We start from the raw sequence: 24,858 nt of genomic DNA, 5'->3' as shown, positions 1-24,858 counted from the left end.
CAAACAAAAGATGGCATCACTAGTATTATGCCACTTTCGAGGCAAGTTAAGGAATCCCATACGAAACTGATTATGACCCATGCCACTCCCATTCCAAAGTCCATATGTGTTATAACACACTAGCTGACAAATTACTTTTGCATCTTTCCCAAGTATAAAAGCGCACACAACTGAGTTGAACAAACAGGATCAACAGTCACAAAAGTTTCTGTTTGCACATGGCAAATCGTGCTTACCTTGAGATTTGAAAATCAGAACTCTTCAAATGAAGATGCTAGAGCAGAAATTCTCACCTAAGTGAGTAAGGACTTTATCACCACAACCTAAATCTTTGTCCATTTGTAAATTATGTCTATTTATTCAAGCCAACCTGAATGAATTTATAATGTGGACCAAACTACAAAACAAAGTGTCCTGCCTTGTTTTACCAACTCAAATTCTTTATTAATGAACCAACATTTGAGCACATTTACGCTCTGTGTACACTACCAAAGTCATGTTTAAATTGACCATCCAGTGGTACTACAGGGCTTCTCAAACTTTATTGTACATGCCAGTCCCCTGGGGACCTTGTTGAAATGCAGATTCTGACTCAGTGAACCTGGTATGAGGGTCTCAGGTTGTGCATCTCTAACAAGCTCCTAAGTGATGTGGAGGCTGCTGGTCCAGCAAGCACACTTTGAGTTTCAAAGGAATTTGAAGATCTTAAAGTTCTTTTGAATCATCAAAATATTGGGTTGGCCAGCAAGCTTTTTGAGCAACCAAACGAAATTTTACTTATTTGCACATTGCTTATATTTTATTGTTTCCTAGTGCTTTGAGAATCAGTAAACTATGTTTCATCTAAAATGCTTTATCAAAAATAAAATAAAATACTTTCTCAACTAGAACAATGAACTTACCAGAATATTCTATTCTTTTACCCAGGCTGGATTATAAGGTATTTATCTTTAGAAACTCTATGACTTAAAGAGATTTCATCTTCAACCAAAGAGAAATTTAAGCACCATAGGAATTATTTTCCAAACTCTAAGGGGGAGTAATGATAATACTAACATAAGAAAAAAACTTGTTAAAATTAAGCTTTCCACTTACTTAGATTTTTCAATCTGACTCTTTTGCCATCTAGGGAATTGACTGTATGGATGTATAGAGCAGTGAGTGGGCCCAGAGACCCACTGAAAAACCAAGGAGCACCTCCTCCTGTCTCTCAGGTCTGGAGGTGCATTTATGCTTATTATGCTTATCAGAGTTTCCAGATGTTGAAGGGCAAAAAGTAACAGACTCACATGTGATACAGAGTAAACACCTTTGATAATGCTCAAAGGACAAGCTATTTATAGCAGTAAAGAATAAACTGACCCATAAATAGAGTGTCATTTACTTCTTTGTTTTGTCTAGGGTGCATTGAACAGCATCTGTTAGTATTGCAATAGATAATGTCCAGCAATCATTTCCATCATACACCTCACTGGGGATGAGAAATGCAATGAAATGAGATCTTCTGTTTGAAATTGATTTTTTTCCCCAACATCAATTAAAATATGCAAGAAAGGTGTTGAGTTCTCCCCCCCATGCCTTCCTATTTACACAAATAAAATATGTATATACTTTGATAGTTAAATGTAAATGATTGCCTTATATGCCTGAGAGAATAGAATGTCTCATATTAGAATAGTAGAAATTATGGCAACTTGAATAAGAAGAAAATGAAAGAAAATATGGAAACTTTGATGGGAACAAAGTATGCACATTGGAATTTGTCAAAAATGTGCATTTACTGACTTGTAGGCCTTAAAATTGATTGCTAGGTTAACATAGCAAAGACTGACATGGCATTGTGAAGATAAGGGTGGGCTCCAGGGTACGGAGACAGGCTGTAGCTGTCTACTTCCCGTGAACTCAGGGCTTCAGCAAAGCTAGTATTTCTTTCCTCCTTTGCAGTTCCCACTCTAATGCCCCAAATTTTCTTTTAGTTTTAGTTCTTTAGGTTGAGACATTGCTTATAGCAGATGCTGTATTACCTAGGTATTGGTGTATTAGCTATTTACTCTAATTATTGCCAATAATAGCTATGGTGGCCAGCTTCTGTTCAGGGCAACCGTGTTGCAGGCTTCGGGCGGAGAGGAAAAGGTAGTGTTCCTGCAACTTAAGTTTGAAAAATCAGGAGAAGAGCTGAGGTCATTTTTTTCAACCCTGGACCAAAAAAGTGTGGTCAGAGAGATAGAGATTACAATTGGCCCAGTGTTGACCACATGATCTTCCTGTTTGCTGGAAGTATGTGTGTTTGTGGGCGGGTGGGATTCGGGGGTGGGGACCATTATTTTAAAGTTTAGTTAAACCATATATATTTTGAGGAATATTTCCCAAAGAAGGTACTGGCTTTTCCAGAAAAAATTCACATCCATCACAACTTTGGACAAGTTACTTTATTTGAACTTCAGATGAAGAGTTCGTGTGTTTGTTTGAGAGAGTAGAATTGGGTATTTTCTGACAGCCTTTCCATATCTAAAATCTCTAGTTTTCAGTTACCTTTCTATGTAGCACTTTACGAAATGATTTCATATCCAACCCTGATAAGCAGGCAGAGGTGACGCTATTTCACCCTCTTATTAGATGGGGGAAACCAAGCCTCACAAAGTTAATTAATTGGCCTCAATGATTAGAATGTCGAGTGGCAGAACTAGGACTACATATTAAATGATTGGATTAGTTTCAAAGAATTCCCTTTGAATGCTACCCACATTAGTGAAATTAGCTTTGTTCATTCTGTAATGACCAATAACTAATCTCATTGGTAGCAAACTACTATAAATTAAGCTAGAGTTGATGGGAAAGTTTTGATGAGTTAAATCTTGGGCACTTGAATTTTTAATTTTGCTGCCTTCTGGGAGACACTGAGGTTGTTCATTAATATGATTACTATCTTTCTGATGGGAGGTACTAGAAACTACGGCTTAGGGAAAGAAAAGCCAATGAAAAGAATTCAAGTTGAAAGAAACTGCATATAGGAAGAGATCCAGGGAAAGCCTGGAGGGAACTGATTATTATCTTCCAGTTCACAGACAGTTGATATTATGCGTGAAGCTGATAGCAGTCAAATAAGTCACTATTGTTTGTTTTAAGATTTCCCTAAATAAATATTTACACCACATAATCAATGAAGTTTAGAAAGTCAATGGAATGTGCTTTATTTCTAACAAGCCTTAAATTAATTGTATATCTCCTGCATCTACAAAACTTTATTAAGATCACTCTCAGAACTAGCTTAGAGCTCCTAACGGCTGGCTTTCTTTTTGAGCAAGTATTTCAGACTGATGTATAAAAATTTTAAGACTGAAATGGAAAATAATCTTTGATTAAAAATGTATAAAATTATGCTTCACAAGCCTTAATGCACATACCTTTGGTCTGCCAATTAATAAATTTATCCTCCAGGAAATGAAAATGAATAGTAAAAGTGTGTTCACTGAAGCATCTCTTAGAGTAGTAAAATCAGGGAACAATTTAGGTGAGAGACTGTTGAAGAAAATTGTGACACTTTCATAAAATAGAATATTATATAATCATTTAAAATGATGCTGCCAAAGAATAATTAGAGACAAAAATATTCACAACAACATAACCCACAGAAGCATAATTTCCAGAGTCAGATAACCTGGATCTTGATTCTAGCTCTACCAACCCCCTGTTGTGTGACCTTGAACAATTTACTTAATCTTTTGTACTTAATTTTATTCAGATATGAAATGAGGCTAATAAAGACAGCCCTGGGCTCAAAAACTTGTTGGGTGAAATGAATGAGGTAATCTATGTAAAATGCTTAGTGCAGAGCCAGGCACTGTAATCAGGTTATCAAAGCATAACTTTTTCTTTCTTTGCTAATCGGTATTTCCTACTTTGGGGGCCAAAGTTATGTTAATTTGGTAATGATGAAGAAAATAGAAAAGTTATTGTTTTTAATCATTAAAAATTATATTAATATACATATAAAATTTACCATCTTGATCATCTTTAAGGATACAGTTCATTAGTATTAAGTACATTCACATTGTTGTGCAACCTATCTCCAAAATTCTCTTCATCTTGCAAAACTAAATCTCTATACCATTAAACAATAACTCTCTATTCCCCCCATCCCCCAGCCCCCTGACAACTGCCACTCTTTCTGTCTTTATAAATTTTACTACTCTAGGTACCTCATATAAAGTAAAACTGTATGGTATCTGTCTTTTCGAAACTGACTTATTTCACTTAGCATAATGATCTCAAGATTTATCTGTGTTGTAGCCTGTGTCAGCATTTCCTTCCTTTCTAGGTGTAAGTAATATTCCATTGTATGTAACACCACATTTTGCTTATCCATGTATCTATTAATGAACAATCGAGGTGCTTCTGCCTTTTGGCTAGTATGACTAATACAGCTATGAACATGAGTGTACAAATATTTAAAGATTGCTTTTTCAAAGAAAAAATAGTATAAGTTTCCCCAAATTTCCTAAAACTGATAAGGCAAGTGTAAACAGGGACTACACAGGTGATTGAAATCCTAAATTTACTCATTTTTCTGAGGTTTCCTTCTAGGTCTTTTCCTGGAATAATGTGGTTGCTGGCACTCCAGTGGCATTATTTCTGTTTCTATTCCAGCCATCAGAAAGGAGAAAGGGAAGAAGGAGGTATACATCCCTACTTTAAAGATATTTTCCATTTCTACTCCTTTGCCTGCAAGTTAGTTATGGGATCACTCCTATCTCAGAGAAGCTGGGAAAAATGGTGTTTATTGCTGATAAGCCATACTACACAAATTAGGGGCTCAATACTGAGACAGAATGGGAGACATTGGGGGACAGCCAGGATTCTCTACACATGTTAACTAGCATCTTGGGATATACATCCTTAGGTAGGTAATGTTGAACAGTTTCTCTCTGAGTCTGTAAATAATCTTGAATAATAATTCAGAGATAGTGGTGAGTTTCATGGCTTTATTGATACCTACTTCAAACGAGATCCATTTAAAGTCTTGTAGAGATCTGGTAAAACTTAGAGCAATAGGCTTAAGGCATTAGCTTAATATTCTGGTGCCTTGGGCTTGTGTGAGTTTCCTTCAACTATCCCCTACTTCAGATAGACCTATAAGGCTACAGCTTTAGTGCCAATGAAGATGGTGATGAGGCTAATTTGATTTGGGGAGTTACTTCCCAGATGAAACGTAGAGATGATAATTTGTTCTCAAGGATCATTCTCTATTAATGAGCAAACATTTGGGCCTACCTAGTGGGGTGAAATTGGTATCTGATTTTCATAGCTTCCAATATAAAAATAACTTATTTATTAAGTAATTTAGATGTTGATGAAAATTAAAAAGCATCTTTGAAAAATCATTGCTTTTGTTTTAATTGTAGAACTGGAGAATTTATGACACTCCAATGTGGCTGTTTTGGCTCATGGGTATTTAAACGAGCAAGTACTATGTGAAACAGGCAAAACTCACCCCATCACTCGTGATGTACCATCATCCTTGAGGCAGGAATTGGAGTGAGATCAAAGGTGGGTGAGGGTCAGGGAAGTGAAGGGGATTTATTATAATATTAAATCAGAATGAAAAAAAAAAAACCAACAAACCAGATTTTGTTATTCCAATGCAACTGTGTCTAAAAAGGTCTGGTCCCACCATCTTTATTAAAATGCCCTGCTTTGAAAATGAATAAACTCTTCAGTGAGCACAGTCTTATGAAAAGAGCCTTGAGGTTACAAACAAAAGAGAAAATGATTGCATGTGTGTGTGTGTGTGTGTGTGTTTGTTGATCAGTTGTGTCCAACTCTTTACAACCTCATGAACTATACTTCCTGCCAAGCTCCTCTGTCCATGGGATTCTCCAGCTAAGAATACTGGAGTGGATAGCCATTCCCTTCTTCCTGACCTAGGGATCGAACCCACATCTCCTGCATTGCAGGCCAGTTCTTTCCTGTCTGAGTCACCAAGGAAAAAAGTAGAAAAAATGATTAGCGAGGAAAAGATCAGGTTAGTGATTTAATTCAATTTTAATAAAAATCATTTAAATAAAATAGGCCAGTATCACTAGAATGATGCTTTTGTCATTGTCTCCACTTCCCTCACCTCCACAAAAAAGTAACTTCAGAGCCTCTGACTTTTTGGAATGACATTATTTACACCTATCTGGCAGAATCTAGAGGACTTCTCATCAGGGTCGATGGTACCCTGTCCTGTCTGAAGGACCAGAAACTGAGCAAACCAGCAGCAAAGCCCAGAAGACAGCGCGAGTCTTTAACATTTTAGTCCAGTGACCTAAGAATAAAATCATCTTTCAACAAGTGAGTGAAGCTGTGGTCTGTTTTACTTGGTCTTCCAACTTGTATCAGTGGTAGCAGTTCAGTTCAATAAACATATGAGTACCAACTGTGCCAACTCTATAACTTAATTTGTATCACATCTAATCCAGTGGTCCTTTCCTATATTCTCATGACTCAAGAAGGCAGAACACTTGTAATGGGAAGCATCATGATCAGGAAGCCAGAGGAACTCTGTTTAAATGGGCTATGCCATTAACTAGCTGTGTGACCTAGGGCAAGCCATTTCCCTCTTAGTCTTCAGAATTCTCATTCTCAAAGGGAAAGGGTAGGAAGTTGGTTAATATGATCTCTAAGATATCTAGTGCTTTAAAAAAAAAATGTCAAAAGCATCATTTCTACTTCATTCCAAGAAGAATCATACAGCCATTGATATTAAGAAACTGATTCATGATGCAGTACTTATTCCATCACCCAAACACTTTCCAACAGATGGAGGTGGAAATGGTGCTCTCTAGTATGAGATTAATAATGAATACATGTGCAGATTGGTGAATACATCTGCAGAAATACTTCGCATTCTAAAGAAATGTAGTCTGATTGTTTCTAAGAGGTAGGCACTTACTCCATGGTAAACATCCTGTTGCTCATCTCAGATGGATCCAAGTGCTGCTCATACACCTCATGATCAAGCCTTCCCAGAGCTCTGCTCAGCTGACAGAGCCAATTATATGACTGTTCCCCATTCTCTTTATGAATCTCCTGTCTCCCTGTTGTTACTCTGCAGCTCCTGGATGGTCCTTCCATCTACTGAAGCTTCTGCTTTTCAAATCTCAGCTCCTGTGCCACCTCCTCCATGAAGTTAAGTCTCTTCTTTCTTTAAACTTTCATGCCCTGGTAATTGTAAATAGTGCTGCAATGAACATTGGGGTACATGTGTCTTTTTGAATTATGGTTTTCTCAGGGTATTTGCCCCGTAGTGTGATTGCCAGGTCATATGGTAGTTTTGTTCCTAGGCTTTTAAGGGATCTCTGTACTGTTCTTAAGTGGCTGTATCAATTTACATTCCCATAACAGTGCAAGAGGGTTCCCTTTTCTCCACATCCTCTCCAGCATTTACTGTTGGTAGATTTTTTGATGATGGCCATTCTGACTGGTGTGAGGTGATACCTCATTGCAATTTTGATTTACACTTCTCTAATAATGAGGGACATTGAGCATCTTTTCATGCATTTATTGGTCATCTGTATATCTTCTTTGGAAAAACGTCTGTTTAGGTCTTCTGCCTTCTTTCTGATTGGATTGTTTGTTTTCCTAAGATTCAGCTGCATGAGCTGTTTGTATATTTTGGAGATTAAGCCTTTGTCAGTTGCTTCGTTTGCAATAATTTTCTCCCATTACTGCATTCATTTATAAACATGCTTTATCTCACCTCCTAGACTATAAGCTCCAAGGCAACATTATCCCTTATCCTCAAATCTAAAATGGCATGCCTGGTGCCTTTCATAGGACAAAACTTACACTGTTATGGAATACTTTCGGCCCTCCCTAGTGGTTAATATCACAATTCCTTTACTCTGCTGCTTTTGAAAGGCCTATTTATTTTTATTTTTAGGAAACTCGGTTGCTGTAATTTCTCTTGAAGTAACTTTGAATACACCGTTATTAACTGGTATATTTAGTTGGGTTTTTCAGTGCAGATTCAGCATCATAGTTTTACTGGGAGAAGAAGAGAATTTCTCCTACCACAGGCCTGGTTCCCTTTTGGTCTGATTAGGTTGTATCTTTTATTTTAAAGAAGACGAGATAGTGCTTTTTCTGGCTGATAGTGGAACAGGTCCTCATTACCCATAGGTAATGGATGATCTTTGGGATACATTACCTCTCTTACACTGAAAAATGTCATAAACAGAGCCGAAGACAGATTTGTTCTCCTTTTGATTTCAGTCAAGAACTTTTGGGGGTTTGGATGGTATCACCCTTAACATTATTGGCTTCCCAGGTGACCCAATGCTAAGGCAGAAGATGCAAGAGATGCCGATTCAATCCCTGGATCAGGAAGATCCCCTAGAAAAGGAAATGGCAACCCACTCCTGTGTTCTTGCCTGGAAAACCCCAGGGACAGAGGAGCCTGGTGGGATATAGTCCATGAGGTCAAAAAGAGTCGGACCCAACTGAGCACAAGGTGGGGGGCCCTTAACTTTAAACGTAAAGGCAGATTTATACACTTTTTCTTGCATACTTGCTTCTTTTTATTTTTTATTTTTTTGACCCCAGAATATCTCATGTTTGTGTAGACAGAGGCCAACTAGCAGCTGATAGACCATGAGTTGAAGGGATGGTGGCAGCAGCAGTGCAGGACTGATAAGCCCTTTGGGGAGAAGGATGCTCTTCCAGAAGTAGGGCCCACTTATCCAGAAGGCAGCAGAGGAAATCACTGGTGGCAGCTGATAAACAAACAGGAAGAAGGGACAGGTTTCGGTACATCTTTCCCATTGGTAAACTTGCAGGCAGATGAAAATGCTTTGCAGGTGGTTTTTGCATTTGAACCTATAGGGGAAGTTCCAGTATACCCCAAAGCACCTAGTTTGAGAAATGCCACAGATGCCATCATAAAGACTTTTGTTCTGCAAACCCTTGAGGATGTCAGGGAAGGCACTCTTCAAATGTTCTGCAATCCTCTAAGGTGAATTTATCCAGGTCTACTGCTGAAATCTAAGGCAATGAAAGGTCTCCCAGCCTTCCCATTATTCCATTTTCCTTCAGTAAGTTACGCTTAACAAGTTTATATAAAAGCCCCGTGCAAAAAGGATCTTTGCAGGGTAGAGTTTCAACTGACTATACTTATCTGGAGTCATAAAAGTTTTTATTTTATTTTTTGATTGGTCACTATAGATCAAAAAGTATATAGAGATCAAGTTAGTTTTAGAGATTTCTTTTTTCTTTTCTTCTTTTTGCATGTTCTCTTTATCGTTAGTAAATAGACTAAACGCTGATTTTCAAGGAGCTGCCTGGCCATGGTGGTTATTTTTGGGGAAAAAAGCAACCACACGTCATCTTTCTTCTCTTTTAATTTAAGTTTTACACTAAAAATCTGTTTTGAGAGGGAAATGGAGCGTGTTAAGCTAATGACAGCTTTACCCTCTCTTATTTTTTCCGTGTCAGAGCAACGCTCCTTATAGGCTCCCTGGCGTGCCTGGATGTGGGCACTGCAGCCTTAAGGGAAGGCTCCAACGACTCGAAAAAATAAAAACAAATAAATAGCCCCATTCCCCCCACTCCAAAGGGGGGAGGAAACTGTACAAAATGTGTCGGCAAACAGACGAATATATTTGTAAAGGTATAGTTTCTGTGACTACAGACAACCCCCACGTTGCCCAGAAACTGTTAGATGCGTCCTGCTGAGAAACGTGCTTGGCTAGTCCGTGATTGCCTTTCGGATCCGCCCAGGCCGACCCACCAGGAGGACCCGCGTGAGGGGCCCCCATTTCCATTCTTATAGGGAGAGGAAGCCGGGGACCCACGTGAGCTCGGAAAACAGCTGATCATCAGGTCCCAATACTTGCCAAGCGTCCCCTAATTCCCATTTGGTTACAAAAATTCTCTCCTCCATTGCATATCCTCCTTTGGGCAGAGTGGGCCACGGCTCGAGAGAGAGGCCGCGATCTGGCCCGGTCACCCCTGAGCGGTAGGTAGGGTCGGGCTCTTGTGACACCCAGGGCTGCTGAAGCGACAACTCCAAGCTCCCGAGAACGCCGCGGCGGTCCCTGCCAGAGGTTAGCTGCCGCGCGGGCCCCTCCCTCTTTCTCGGGTGAATGAATGATTAGTCAAACAGCACCTCCCAGCCCCGGTTCGCCCGAGGTTGGGTGGGAGGAGTCATGGAACCACTGTTCCTCTTTTTTAAGGGCTAAAAGAGTTCGCCTCTGTGCGTGTATTAATCGACCTTGCGTGTCGTTTCAAATTCTGTCTTCCCTAGCCGCACGACGCACAGACACAGACGCACTGGGCGGTGATCTCGCCCCGCTGTGCGCTCAGGGCCTGTCGGCCGTCGTGCCCCAGCCAGAGGAAGGCAAAGCAGAGTGAAAAGTTGCCCGCACCCCAACCCCGCCCCAGACGCTGGGTTTATCACTCCTTCCCAAAGCTGGGGCATCAGGGAACGAGCCGCGGTGGTGGGGCGCCCTGCGTCCCATATTCTCCTCCCTCCTAGGGTCGGAGCACCGGAGAAGGAGCAGGGTTGGCGCTGCATCCCCCGTAAGGGGAGGGATCCCTCCCCACCCGCCCCCCGGGAAAGGGAGGAGGCGCTGCGCGCTCCGGGTGGTGGAGACACGCCTGCCCCGCTCCGATCCGTGCCCCGGGGCAAGCGGCCTCCCTCGAGGGTCTGGGGGAGCTGGCTGGACCCCCGGCGGAGACAAGCGCCCAGCGCGAGGCTTCTACTATCCCTCTTGCGTCCGGGCGCCCCCAGCGGGTTCCCCCAGGCGCTTGGTGCGCCCGGGTCTCCGGCGCCGGAGCGAGCGTGCGAGCGGACCGAGTGGAGAGCCGGCGGGGCGGGTAGGAGGTGGGAGTGCAGAAGTGGAGGACGCGGCAGCTGCAGCAGCGGCGCGCCCCGGGGCAGTCGCTGCAGCCCCGGGGGCGGCGGCGGCGGAGCAGCGGTGCGCAGCGGGCAGCGCAGCCACGCCTCTCTGCCTATCTCCCGCAGTTCCGATACCCCCTCCTCCTGGCCCCCTCTCTGGCGTGGAGGAGCCGACGACTAAACCGCTGCGAGCAACTCCTTAAAAAAAAAAAAAAAAGCTGCATTGGAGGAGCCTGGCCGCAGGACCCCTCCTCCCTGGGCGCCCCCCACCCCTCGCCTCGCTCTCCCGCCTCTCCCCCCGTCAACCTCCCCCCCCCCCACCTTTCCCCCGCCCCAGGCTCCCGGGCGCCCGCCTCCCTCCTTCGCGGACTGTCTCCCGACTCGCCGGCTGAGAGCCCTTTTGGACTGCGAGCGGCGGTAGCGGAGCACAGGCGGCGGCGCGGGACCTGCAGTCGCCCGGGATTCCCTCCAGGTGACGATGCTCTGGTTCTCCGGCGTCAGGGCTCTGGCTGAGCGTCCCTGCCGGCGCTCGCCCGGGATTACCTGCTGCGTCTTGCTGCTGCTCAATTGCTCGGGGGTCCCCATGTCTCTGGCTTCCTCCTTCTTGACAGGTAGGGGAGGGGTCGGGAGGGACCGACCCTCCCAGACCCTGGCTTGGTACCTGGGAGAGAAGGCGCTGACCGGCCCCGGGGAGGGTGGGGAACGAGCACCTTGGAGCCTGCTCCTCGCTAGCGCGTGGGGATGAAGGAAGCCCTTCGGGGTTAAGGGGTGGGAAAGCAGCGAGTGGAGAGCGGGCAGGCTGTTGACATTAATACTGTAGTGATAACGGAAATTCTTCTATTTGAATTTGAAAAGTTCCTTTATTATCTTTAGTTTTCTTCGACCTTTAGTTTGATCTCTTCTCCCGTATGCAATTAAAGAAAAAAGAAAAAAAGAAACTGCATCGTTTTCCACCCATAGGCCTGTCTCTCTCTATAGGGTTCCAATATAGCTTCTTTACTGGTAGTGATCTTTAAGGCACTCACCCTCCAGATCTTGAATTTAAAGAAGCTATCATATTTTAAAAGGGTAATAATAGCAGGATATAATAATTATATGCTTTGAGGCAGGTGAAGACCTCAGCTGCTATTCTGAAGGACATACTTTACTGACACCTGGTGCAGAAAAGAAAATATTGAGTCTATTTCTAAGAAAAGAGTAAAGAAGATTGTATTTCGAAAAGTAATTTCAATTCAACACAATATGAGGCAGATTCATATAAAGGCCTGTTCATTGACACAGTCCTGAATTCTGTTCAAATTTAAAATCTGCCTTAAAGGCCAGTTTGAATTTTTTGCTTATGGGAGTGTTTGTTTAGTTGAAATGGTTTTATAAAGGAGAGGTATTATTAAAGATCCAATGAAATACTTGGAATTGTGCTTAAACCAACCATCCGAGAGCAGAAAATACATCTATATAGCACAGGCTTTAAAAAAAAATCTGTTCTAATAAAATTATTTAAAGTCGGTTTTTTTCAGGAGGACTTTTTTGGGTGAATTTGATTATTTAAAACTCATTAGGGATTTTTGAAATTTGGATATAGTTTTTTCAAAAAGTATTAGTATAAAAATTCTATTTTTGTAACAAGGCCATGCAGCTAAATTTAAATAACTTTTTTTCCCTTCAGGTTCTGTTGCAAAATGTGAAAATGAAGGTGAAGTACTCCAGATTCCATTTATCACGGATAACCCTTGTATAATGTGTGTCTGCATGGTGAGTATGGAGATCAGGTAATGGGAAATCAATTGCTCCCTCTGACAAGGTGAATCCTTTAGCTGTAATTTTATGACCAGATCTTAAAAATTGCTTTTGGTCATTACAAAACTGCAGATGGCTGATGAATTGAATTCCGTTGAATTTCCAAGTTTTATGAACTTTGGCAGTTTCTATTTCATCAGACTGGAGATGTTTATCTTTGACATCAGGTTGCAGAAGTAAACTTAAGATGGACTTGGTATAGCATCACCTCAGTGGTAATTACCACTTGTACTTCTGCTCCTGGGAATGGCTATTGCCACTAAATCATAGGTGCCACCAAACTTTCTGCTCTGATTCTATTGTCTGAACTCAGTGTGAAAATGATAACATTTAGGTATAAAGGTCTGGGATAAGGTATATGACAAGGGGAAAGAGAGGTTAGAGTCACAAAGCACAAACATGGGGACAAGATGTAATCTTGAGTTTCTTTGCCCCTTATATCCTAAGCTCTCAAAAACAATCTTTATATATCTGATTTGGAAGCCACAAGTCAGAAAGGACATTTTGTCCTTAGTAGAGGATGACACTTGGCTGTCAGCTGCTTAGTTAACACTAGCACTGGCTGGTGGACTAAAAAAATGATTTGTTTCAGCTTATTTTAGCTTTATAGTTAATGATAAGATCTAATAAATAAACACATGGGGGAGATTAAATTATATGAATAAGAATTTCTGAGCTGAAATAGCAACTCACAAAGAACAGTTTTGTTTAAAAGTGTTTTACATGCCAATCACTTTTGGCAAACCTTGATTAAAAACTACATATCACAAAACCCTGTTGGAAATACATTAAGGCAGTCAAAGTCAAATGCAAAGCCCCCAAATGATAGATGACTGCTTGTTATCAGATCAACATGCTGTATGCAACCAGAGAAGGGAATTTTCTCTGTTTAGGGGAAAGCCAAGCCATCTGGGTTTAAACTACCCGAAGTTTTTCATGACAAGAGATGAGGTCAATGTTGTGAAATGATAAATGGGTGAAGGTGAATGTCTGTATCAAATGATTATCAGGTTCTGAAGACTAAGGAAATCAGCAGAAATAGAGGTAAAAATGCATTCCATTTCCAGAGATGATAAGTGTTGCTGCTTTAACAAAAGAGAGCTGAGAGAGGGACAATTAGGTTTGTGTTTATGAGCTGCCTTGTTAATGAATGATTTTTCACCAAAGGACCTGTTGAAAAGGAGTTTGCATTAAATTTTGGTTCAGTTGTATATTTACAAATGTAGTGTGTCTGCCTCTGTGTGTGTGTGTGTGTGTGTGTGTGTGTGTGGTGCGGGTGGAAAGGAGACGATTTCTTTATTTCTCCTATCTGCATAGTGTTAGTGAATTATTTTATCTTAATCTCCTAAGATCTCAGAAAATGGGGTAATATTTAAATGAATTTGGAATTCCACGTGCGAAAATATTGTTTTTCTCCTCAGCAATAACGTTTATAATGTTTAAACACAGATTTTGGGTTTTGCAAACTTTTCCCAAATAGTATGAAAATTCTCCATATAGGATTTCCCTTTTTTGGTATTCTTGCCCTGGTGGAAATAGTGCCTTTCCCCAAAAGTACAGCTTACTGCTAATAAGACCTTGCTGTTTTGAAGGCAGAGTGAATCTGAAGAAAAAAGATGCGTCGGTTGGAATTCTGGAGTGATACTTATATTGATTACGTTCAGAAGGGTGGTAGGTTCATTTATGTCTTTGAGTAACATTCGGAGGTATCTGCCTTCATGAGAGCAATCAGAAATCCTTTCCAAACACAGAAAGTCGAGACTCGCATTCTGACTCGCTTGCTTTTCAGAGGATGCCTCAAAGTTCCCCTTAGCTGAAAGGTTCAGAGATATGTTGCCATGACTTTTGCAGAGATTTAGGATTATGGGGCCCAAGTTGTCATAGTTATTATTGTTTCCCAAGCATTTGTAGTACTTGATAAAGTTGAGTAAGGCTAGATGGACAACTGTTTCTTTATTTGTAAGTTTCCAAGGGACCCACTGCAGTATATGAATTTCGAAGCACCTAGCCTACCATGAGGCTAGGTGACAATTTTATATTTAGGCTGGAAGGTAGACTTATTTAGCAAACAGGTAGTGTCAGAAATAACAACTAACACTTATGAAATACTTTATTTGCTGGCACTTATTGAAGACTGCATCATTTCATTTAATCTTCACAAAAATCTTTTGAAGATTTTTACCCCCTCCCCCCATTTTACAGATGAGGAAACTGAGGCTAGAGGATTTAGTAGCTTGTAAAGGTCATATTTTAGTAAATAGGGGAGCTGGAACTCACTCTCACCTGCCTCTGGAGCACATGCCTATAGTCAAGTGAAACAGGCTATTTTCTAAGTTAAAGATGTGAAAAAGCAAGGAAACAAATAGAAAGATTGTTGAGTTATTTGATTTTTTGGCATTGCTTGAGTTATTCTGCTTTTTTCTTTTGAGTCTTTTAGGAGTTCGGTTAGCTAACATTTGTTAATCACATTATATGAAAGGAAAATCTCATTATGATTTCAGTTGACCTGCAGGGAGCTTTCGTTGTGAGTTAGTTTTATGTATGTATGTTAAGAGGGTATGTAATAGTCAAAACTGTACTTTGGATAAAGAAAATAGTCATATTTAGTTTGTGTTGGTCCAGCCTTTTGGCAGAAAGCTACCTAAAGCTGAGTATAAGCTCATATCTTATTTCATAACACGTACTAAAAAAAAACTAACCTCAACGTACGCTTAAAAAAGATGTAAAATGTTACAGTTGAGAGGAAATAGGTGGCACAAAATCCTGCATATAATTACAGTGTAAAAGCTAGAAAAATCCCACAGAATCAACTTGGCCTGATTTAAACTTTTAAGCTCCGAAATGTTTCAAAGGTGGAATGAACTCATTTCTGTGGGAATTTTGAGGATGACAGCTGATGCAGTGGCCACGGCGAGCAGAACTGAATAATTTTATTCTCATTTATCCTTGTCTGCCTGGACCTCCTCTTGCCAGCATCAGTTGTGGTCCAAGAATAACCAGTTTGTCAGCTGCTGATGGATATTATTTTAAAGTGTGTGGGTTCAACTGTTCAAGGCGGAAGGTGAGAAGTTGGACTATTGTCCCGAAATCTAGGGAAGCGGGTAGACAGTTTGGATTAAAGATGCAAGCGCTTCATTGTTCAGTTAGAAAGTGAAGCACAGCTTTTCCTCATCTTACAAAACGGTCTTTTGTGGGTCTAGGGAAGGAAGGCCAGACTTATTGCTGTTTTGTGTGGTGTTTTCCTCTTTCTTGTTAGAATTTTTTTCCTGTAATGCCTAGAAAAACATATTGGTGCCTTACGTGAAGTACAGCTGATAGGAGCCAGCCCATCTCAACTAATGAATCGAAAGTGGCCCTCTGGATCTTTTGGGCATCCCCAAACCCATCCAGTGAACCTGAGGATGTGGTACCCCTGCTTCTCACCCCCTTTCCACCTAACCATAACATAGAAGGAAATGGCAAAAGCCAGTGAGTTCGGCCCAGTACTGGAAACCCGAGAAAACTTGGGAGGCTGGGACTCAGAAAACAGAAGTCAGTCCGAGCTTAGTTTGGCATATGTTTTGTTCAGCAAAAAACATTATTCTGAGGTTTAAATTTCCTCTTTTAAATCCAGAGGTGCAATTTAGAAATGGACCCTCTGCTCATAAAAAACAACGTGAAATTTGGTGTTACAAGAAGTGGGGCTCCACCTCGCTTGGAGCCAACAAGGGGTGCAAACAGAGGGGCCTTTGTCTGCTGTCTTCTGCTTTTAATCACAGAATCCTCTGTCACTAAACAAGCAGCTACCAGCATCTTTGATTCTCTTGGGTACTTTATCTCTATAAAAGCCTCATGTTTTTTATTGTTCAAATTAACTGGCTAGAGAATAGTTATCTATTAACTGAACAAGTGTAAGGCACGTGTTTGAGGATGAGGGAGACAGTGGTGCATCAGGATTCAATTCGTGTATATATGTGTGTGTGTGTGTGTGTGTGAGAGAGAGAGAGAGAGAGTGAAAGAGAAAGAGAGGTGGAGAGAGGGAGAATGAGGAGGGTGAAGGAAGGAGGGAGGCAGGGGAAATATAAAGTAGTCTTGATGTGTTCAGAAAGCTATGCTTCATACATGCACATATAAAGAGGTTGCTACAATTTTTTGAAAATTGTTTTGTATCATTTTTAAACTGGATATTAGATGCTCACTAAGGCAATGATCAGGGTTTATTTATGTGTTTATGTATTTATTTATTTTTATTTATACTCTGTTTAGAAGGTGGTGTGACCAATTGCCTTCCCATAGAATAAGGTATTCAATAGAGTTTTAGGAAAGGGTAACTAATTTAGTTAGAGAAGACTCTTGAGAGTCCCTTGGACTGCAAGGAGATCCAACGAGTCCATCCTAAAGGAAATCAGTCCTGAATATTCACTGGAAGGACTGATGCTGAAGCTGGAACTGCAATACTTTGGCCACCTGATGTGAAAAACTGACTCATCTGGAAAGACCCTGATGCTGGGAAAGATTGAAGACTGGAGGAGAAGGGGACAACAGAGGATGAGATGGTTGGATGGCATCACCAACTCAATGGACATGAGTTTGAGTAGGCACTGGGAGTTGGTGATGGACAGGGAAGCCTGGTGTGCTGCAGTCCATGGGGTCACAAAGAGTCTGACACGACTGAGCGACTGAACTGAACTCATTTACAACATCATACTGACAAATTCGCCAATACCAGCTTATAGACGATTATTATCATTAGCTCTTTCTTGGGGCTCATAGAAGTGGAGCAAATGCCCTGAAGTTATATAGTTACTAAGAAACAGACCTGTGATGTGAAAACAGTGTTTTCTCTGCTAAACCAACTTGCTTTTGCAGGTTGTTTACTATTTCCAAATGTCTACAGATCCCTCCAAGGGCTTCAGAGAGTTATCTCAACCTCTGCAAAGCTGACATAGGCTCACGCTAGGGAGTAGTTAGAGTGATTTTGTCTTATAACACAAACCAAGTCTGGACTTGGAGGGCCCTTCAGAGGAAGATGCAGTGCAGGCAGCCATTGGCTCGTATCATATCATTTTGGCAAAGTGCTTTAGCCCTGGCATCAGATAGGCCTGGGTTCCAATACTGGCTCTGTTGTTGTTTAATTGCTAAGTGATGTCCAGCTCTTTTGCGACCCCATGGACTGTATCCCATCAGGCTTTTCTGTCCATGGGATTTCCCAGACAAGAATACAGGAGATGGTTGCCGTTCCTTTCTCCTGGAGATCTTCCCAACCCAGGGATTGAACCCTTGTCTCCTGCATTGGCAGGTGAATTCTTTACCACTGAGACACCCGGGGAGCCTGACTCAGTCTCTTACTGCTGGTGAACTCAGGAAAGTTTTTTCACCTTTCTAAGCCTCCATTTCCTTATCTGTAGAGTGGAATGACTGTCATTAACAAGCTCATAGACTTGCTGTGAGAACTAAATGAGATAGAACATTTAAGACTTGGTCCAAAGCTTGGCATATAGTCAGAACAATTCATTATTGTTATTGTTGATGATGATGTTAATGTTTAAATTCTTATTTCCTCACATAGAATTAGAGGCATCAGAAAAGAGAGAAAAGGGGGGACTTCACTGGTGGTCCAATGACTAAGACTCTGTACTCCGAATGTAGGGAGCCCAGGTTCTATCCCTGGTCGGGGAATTAGATCCCCTATGCTGCAACTAAGAGTTCACGTGCTCCAAGGAAGATCGAAGATCTCACGTGCTGCAACTAAGACCCAGTGCAGCCAAATAAATAAATATTCTTTAAAAAAAAAAAAAGAAAAGAAACCCTATGGACTCATTAAAAAAGAAGGAAAGAAACGGGAGGGAAGGGAAGCTGATGGAGAAGAGACCTAGGGATAATGATGCCAAGCCCACTCATCGTTATAAATGGACAGGGCTAGGTCAGTAACATTTTGTGGGGTTTCCTGTCCCTCCAGACTTGGACTAGGTTGATCTGAGCTGCTTTCTTATTGGTCCAGTGGTCTGTGAGCCCTGCTGTAAGTTTTCCCCTTGCTCTCCATTAAACACTAAAAAAACTTTCCATGGAAGAGGGGCCTCGTTTTTCTGCAGAGTATTTACATCTCTATGCCTGTGGGGTCACCTTCACTTGTACTTTTATTGGCAGAGGGATAGGGTTGGGACTCAGGAGCGCTGTAATTCTGGAAAAACTGCCTAGTGGTCTGGCATCATGGTGATTTTCCTGGACCGCCTTGTGCAAGTCTCTCAACCCCGTTCCAGACCTGAGTAGGTTTTTGCTGCCTACTTACTTGTATGCTCCCCTGCCCCATTCTCATCTCATTTTAAACATGCTTTCTTTTCATATCAAGGTACCAGTCCTCATAATGTGCACCACCAGTAGACTGTGTTTTAAGTGTGGGAAAGCAGGCTGGGGAAAGAGAGCCCTTCCCCAGATGAGGATTCAGATATACTGAGGGCAGGAGAACAGGACATCATAGGAAAAGTCAGGCAACACAAAGTGATGGAAAATAAACCAATTAATACAAATTCACTGAATAAACAAAAGATATCAGTTTCTTGCACCCTCTTCTATGGCACTTGGGTCCAACTGATAGTCTGTTAAATCCTTTATGCTATAAAAGAATACTAGTAACATCACCTTTCATGGCACCAGGAGGTCAAGTGTGCTTGTTGAACTTAGTTAAGATCAGCAAAATGAGCTGGGTGTATATTTTAAGACCTCCTGATTCCCAGTTCTAGTTATATAAAACATCACTCAAAGCACTAGGGATAACAGGTTATAAATTCAATAATATTATTCTTTCTTCCTTCTCTTCACACTTCATTCTCCCCTTCCTTTTTTGCCTTTTCTGTGTTTGAAGCATTGTGCTGGTCACCTTGGGGAGGCAGACCAATAGTACAGATTCTTGCCCACAGTGGAATGGAAGAGAAAAACACATGCATGGATAAGTTTTACAGGAATGCCAGAAAAACATTCTGCTAGATTCAAACCCAAGTACTAAGGGAGCTGTAGATGAATTCTGATTGGATTATCTGGGACCTTGATGGGCAGAGAGAAGATAGTCTGGGCAAGGCATGATTGGAGCAAAGGCACAGAAGAGTGTGTGCTTAGGAATTGTGAAGATTGAGGAGTCCAGTATGCCCTGTGTACCCAAAGCTTTATGGAAGCTAGAGTTAGAAGGCTTGGTGAGAAGCATTAAGGGGAGGTCATTGAGTGCAATAATAAGGAGCTCAGTTCCACTTGTGGAGTTGTGGGAGCCATTTAATATTTTGGCTCACCCATGTGACACAGTAAGATGTGCTTTGTATAAATTCCTCTAGAAATCTTTGTGAGAGCTGTTTAGAGTGTGGAGAGGCCTGAGATTGGACAACAGGCACCAGAAAAAACACAGTAGTTAAAATGCAGTGGTCATTACAGTGGTATGATGTGCTAGTGTGTCTAGTAGCAGTCATTTTGCCCATCACCTGGTGTTTCTGGAGCAGCTCTCGGTCCTGCTATTTGAGTAGAATGGTTTACTTCCAGACCTCACTCTCAAAATTCCATTTGGGGGCCATCTCTCTCCTCTTACCCACAGTGATACCTTGCTCTGCACTGTTGCTTGACTCATTTGGCAAATTATTCAGTTTGACAGATACTATTATGGTGGTATGTATTCTCAGTGGTAGCACACATTTTTTTACAACAATCAAAATTGTACGACCCACCTTAAAGCAAGTGTACCCCTGTGCTGGGGCACCCAGACTTGCAGAGGCGTTTCAGAGCCCAAATTAATGTGCTAAGTCACTTCAGTCGTGTCTGACTCTCTCTGACTCCATGGACTGTAGCCCACAAGGCTCCTCTGTCTATGGGATTCTCCAGGCAAGAATACTGGAGTGGATTGCCATTCCCTTCTCCAGGGGGATCTTCCCGACCCAGGGATTAAACCCGCATTCTCTTATGTCTCCTGCATTGGCAGGTGGGTTCTTTACCACTAGTTACACCTGGGAAGCTGTTGATAGAACTTGGCAATAAAATAAATGGCAAAGGTGAGAGATGGGGTGGATTGAAGGGAACTTTGAGAATTCTAGCCAATGTTATGTACAGTGTAGGAAGAGAAGAGGTCATGGACATGGATGGGGGATAAAAAGTTTAGAACTGAAGTGGGCTTGAAGACCTTCCAATTAGGAAAACCTAGTAGGCTCTTCAAAATGTGGATCTTGATAGTAATAGAGACATCAAGACTAGAAGCCAATGTGTTAACTGTTTGCACTGAAATAAATTTCAGAACTTGTGGGGATAAATTATTTGCCTTTGAGGGGGTCTAAATTGAGATTTCAAGAAATTAGCCTATAATAGTAAATAGAAGAAGGGCTATATTTAATAGAAGGTTAGGAAGGGAGAAGCCAACAACAGAGACTGAGGTATAGTTACAGAAGGAGAACCAGCAAAGTGCAGAAGATGTTTGAAGAAGAGGAAGATCAGTGGTATTAGATCTTGCAGAGTTAGACAGGCCCCTAGGACCTGTTGGTCGTTTTCCCATGGAATAGGATTGATCATACATAGAATTTGGCGGAACCCAATTTGAGAGAATACTAAGATTGCTCTAGGGATTTTGAAAATATAGTGCAAAAATAACACATTTTCTGAATGTAAAGGTCTCAGCAAAAGTGAATAAATACCACATGACATTTTCAAAGGTCCCCAAACAAAACTAATTTCATGAATAAAAATAATAGACTTTGGAAGTGTCTTTGGAATGTTTGTGTAGTTACGTGCAAAATGGACAAAGCTACATGGAGGCATTTCTTATTATGAATCAGAGCAACAATATCAAAGAACTTGGCTAACATAAAATCTTACCATTATAAACTTTCAAGTTTGCTCTATGAAACTGTTAATGGTGCTTTAAAAATATTATGATATAATTTAATCCTTTAGTTAGATCTTCAGGAAAAATATTTTCTTTTTTCACTAAATTTTTGATGTCTGTTTCATCACTGAAGGAGACCTGTGGAATGGCAGCCTTGGTGTCTTAAATTATGGGTTCAAGTCTCCCCAGGACCACCTTGTAGCTCTGTATAACTGGGCAGCCACCTCGGTCCCCCTGAGCCTTAGTTGTGGGTACTGGGCAAGTCATAATGGTATGTCTGCCCTTTGGCTTCATTTCTAAAGAGGAATCGTAGTGGAGACCCCATCTGTGGGCTGTAGCCATTGACTGAGGCGATGTGTATGGGTTAAATACACAAGTGTTTGTGAAAGACCTCTGTAAACAGTGTAAGTGTAACTATTATTATTAAGGGCCAGAACTTGAATAGAAGACAGTGAAGTGTATACTATAAACCGGTTTTTAGTGCATACTTTAGTGAGTATATTTTTTAGCAATGATAGTGTACTGACTCCTATGTCTCCTTTAATAGCTGTACAGCTTTGCGTGAGTTGCCTAATATTTCTGTATCTTGACATCATCATAGGGCTTTTGTCAGAGTTGTGAATCAAAACATTTCTTAAGTCAAGATTCTTAAAACAGGGTCTGGAACGTGGTAAGCACTTCAGGAATGATAGCCGTTAAGAGACATGGATAGGTTCAATCCCTGGGTGGGAAAGATCCCCTGGAGGAGGGCACAGCAACCCACTCCAGTATTCTTGCCTGGAGAATTCCCATAGACAGAGGAGCCTGGCTTACTACAGTCTATGTGTTTGCAAAGAACCAGACGTGACTGAAGTGACTTAGTACACATGCACACACGCCACCATCTAAATGCTATGCAATTACTGCCTATCTCAGACTTCTAAGAAGTGCTTAAATAGATGACTACAAGACTTCTAAATCTTCTAAGAAATGAGTAACTGGACTACTGCTTTTATTTCAGTGTATGTCCAGTTCCTATGATGTGTTTACTCTGAACTTCTATCAGGGCAGATGATGGAACTTTAGTAGAGGTGACTGCTGTCTTTTCCATAAAAGATAGAAAACCTGGGAAGTATTTGGGGCTTAGCAAGATGGCTGCTTCTCTGTTTCTCATTTTCAGAAGTCTACCTGTTTAGTGTTCGTCTCCAAACATTGCTTTCACAGTGAGGCCGACCTGTCCTTTGCAGCACTGCCATTGAATGAGGAAGTGGAAGGTGGGAGGCAGAAATGTAAAACTAATTACTGAGTGGAGCCACTGAGACTGATGCTTCAGAATCCTCTCCCTTTTATTAAATTAAGTTAATTTGTTTATATTTTTTAAAAATTTAATAATTTTGTATGCTTAAATTTTTATTTTTGGCTGATAGGCATGGCTTGTGGGATTTTAGTTCCCCAACCAGGGTTTGAACCCATGCCTTTGGTAGTGAAAGCACAGATTCCTAACTACTGCACCACTAGGCAGTTCTCCCCCTTTTAAAATGTACAGAGCCCTGCTGTCTGCCCAGCCCTAGTCACTCTGAATGCTTGCGGTGTAGCCGGTGATCCCACATTAACTGATGTGACTGGATTTGCATTTGTAGACCCTCCACATTCACTGAGCTTTTCTGTGTTTTTGATCAGCTGTCTCGTCAACTCTTCTAAGAATCTGCCTCTTCTTTTTGAGAGCATGTTCTGTGTAGCAATGTATGCGGTTAACTTGGGCAGATTTATCTTAGGAGATGAGGTCTTCAAGTGTAAGAACCTTGTCCCCTCATCTCTGGAAGCCCCATAGCTTCAGGGAGAGGTCTGTAACCTTGGGACTTGAGTGGGAGTCAGGCTGGAGTTTCCTGTTTATAATTTGGGTTGTTAACACTTGGGATCGCTACCCCCCAGAATGGAACTCGAAGTTCCAAAACAGGATTCTCCCAGTGAGTTTGTCACAGAAGGTCAACCCCATCTATAAAAGACATCCTAAATAATCATTGCAAAAACACTTTTTTTGTTCCTTTGAAAGGAATGTACTCCCATTTGAGAACTAAAATCATATAGACATTAATTCCTGCTTTTATTTGTGACAAAAGGAACATTCTCTCTTATAGAAATACCCTGCTGCCTTGTAGGCAACAATACAGGAGGTGCCTGAGAGGGGAGGATCCAGGATTATCTCAGTTCTGTTTTCAAAAATCACAATGAAAAATGCCTCGGACCCCCTTGGCTGCCATTCCCATCATTTCCTCCCCCTTTCACTGAGTCTAACTCTGAAACCTGGACACAAGCCTCAGTGTTTATATTAGGTTTTGGATGTTAGCTCCCTTGGCTTCTGGGAGCCGACTCTGTTGAAAATTATGTTTTTCTTTTAAGGACAAAGGCCTTATTGTATGTACACGTCGTGCAGTGTAATGAGTTTTCTGTTTTGTTTTTTTTTAATGTTAGGTAATGGGTGGGACTAACCCAGATCTGGCAAATGAGAAGTTCAAAGGTCTATACCCTGAGCGGCAATTTGAAGGTTTCACGCAGGTAACTCAACCAGAGAAAGTGAGAGGGCCTGACAAGTGGCATCTTCCCTGACCAGAGCATGTGCCCTGAATGCCCTGCTTTGATGGAATAACCATAAAACGGCTGTGGGAGAGGACCAGCAACATAAGTGATGATACCCCAGGGACACTTCAAAGAGAATGACAGTGACAGTAAAAATCACGGAGATAACTCTCCTCACATTTTCACTTATAAAAGCACGTGTTTCCAAAATAATTCTTGTACTCTTGGTCAAGTAAATAGGTTTTAGCCAGATGGTTTTTTCATGGCCGCAAAGGCTGCAGGCGTAGGCTGAGCATCTTATTTTGAGATGCCGTGCAGTGGGCTCTCTGGTTGCGCTGCTGGCCTCTGCAGCTGTGGGTGACCTCAGAAGACTATTTCCAGGAAAGGTGGAGCTGGTGCTCTGAAAGGAGGCAGGAAAATTAGGAGGCCTGAAACTGTTTTTACATTTATTTGGGTCTCACTGAGAGGCATTTTTAGCATCTTTGTCTTAATTTTTTTTTCTTCTCTCTCTATAAAAAAATTTTTTTTGGAACCTGTCCTCGCAGGTTCCTCTTGGAGGCAGATCTGCAGACTATAGCATTAGTATTAAGGTTCCTTTCCCTCCTTACTGCTTTCCTTTTGGTGAGCAAAGCAATGACATTTGCATTCTTTTCTGTATTTATTCCTAGAACTTCTTACTACAAAATATTGGGGGATTCCTTTTCCATTTTATTTTCTAATTAAACAGACCTGTTTGAGGCAAGTTATGACAACTGCTTCCTCTGGGTTCAGAGAGCAGGGCTGCATCTGGTCAGTG

At 41.5% G+C, this 24,858-nt stretch overlaps 1 protein-coding gene across 3 annotated transcripts in view; it reads left to right on the top strand.

Moving 5' to 3' along the window:
* Positions 1–11,222: 11,222 nt before the first annotated feature.
* The window catches only part of BMPER (BMP binding endothelial regulator), a 262,587-nt gene continuing 248,951 nt past the window's right edge, over positions 11,223–24,858 (top strand). For 2 of the 3 annotated variants that reach the window (XM_043463229.1, XM_043463228.1), the window contains exons 1-2: positions 11,346–11,490; positions 12,546–12,631. In XM_043463229.1, the coding sequence (XP_043319164.1) occupies positions 11,358–11,490; positions 12,546–12,631 (219 nt within the window). In that variant the 5' untranslated portion in view covers positions 11,346–11,357. Of the gene's footprint in view, positions 11,491–12,545; positions 12,632–24,858 lie in introns of all 3 variants that reach the window. The other variant, XM_043463230.1, reaches the window with a different exon arrangement.

Source organism: Cervus canadensis, chromosome 3 (genome assembly GCF_019320065.1).
Source record: "Cervus canadensis isolate Bull #8, Minnesota chromosome 3, ASM1932006v1, whole genome shotgun sequence".
Lineage (NCBI taxonomy): Eukaryota > Metazoa > Chordata > Mammalia > Artiodactyla > Cervidae > Cervus > Cervus canadensis.
The sequence above is the reverse complement of the archived record's forward strand: the minus strand, read 5'-3'. Positions and strand labels throughout refer to the sequence as shown.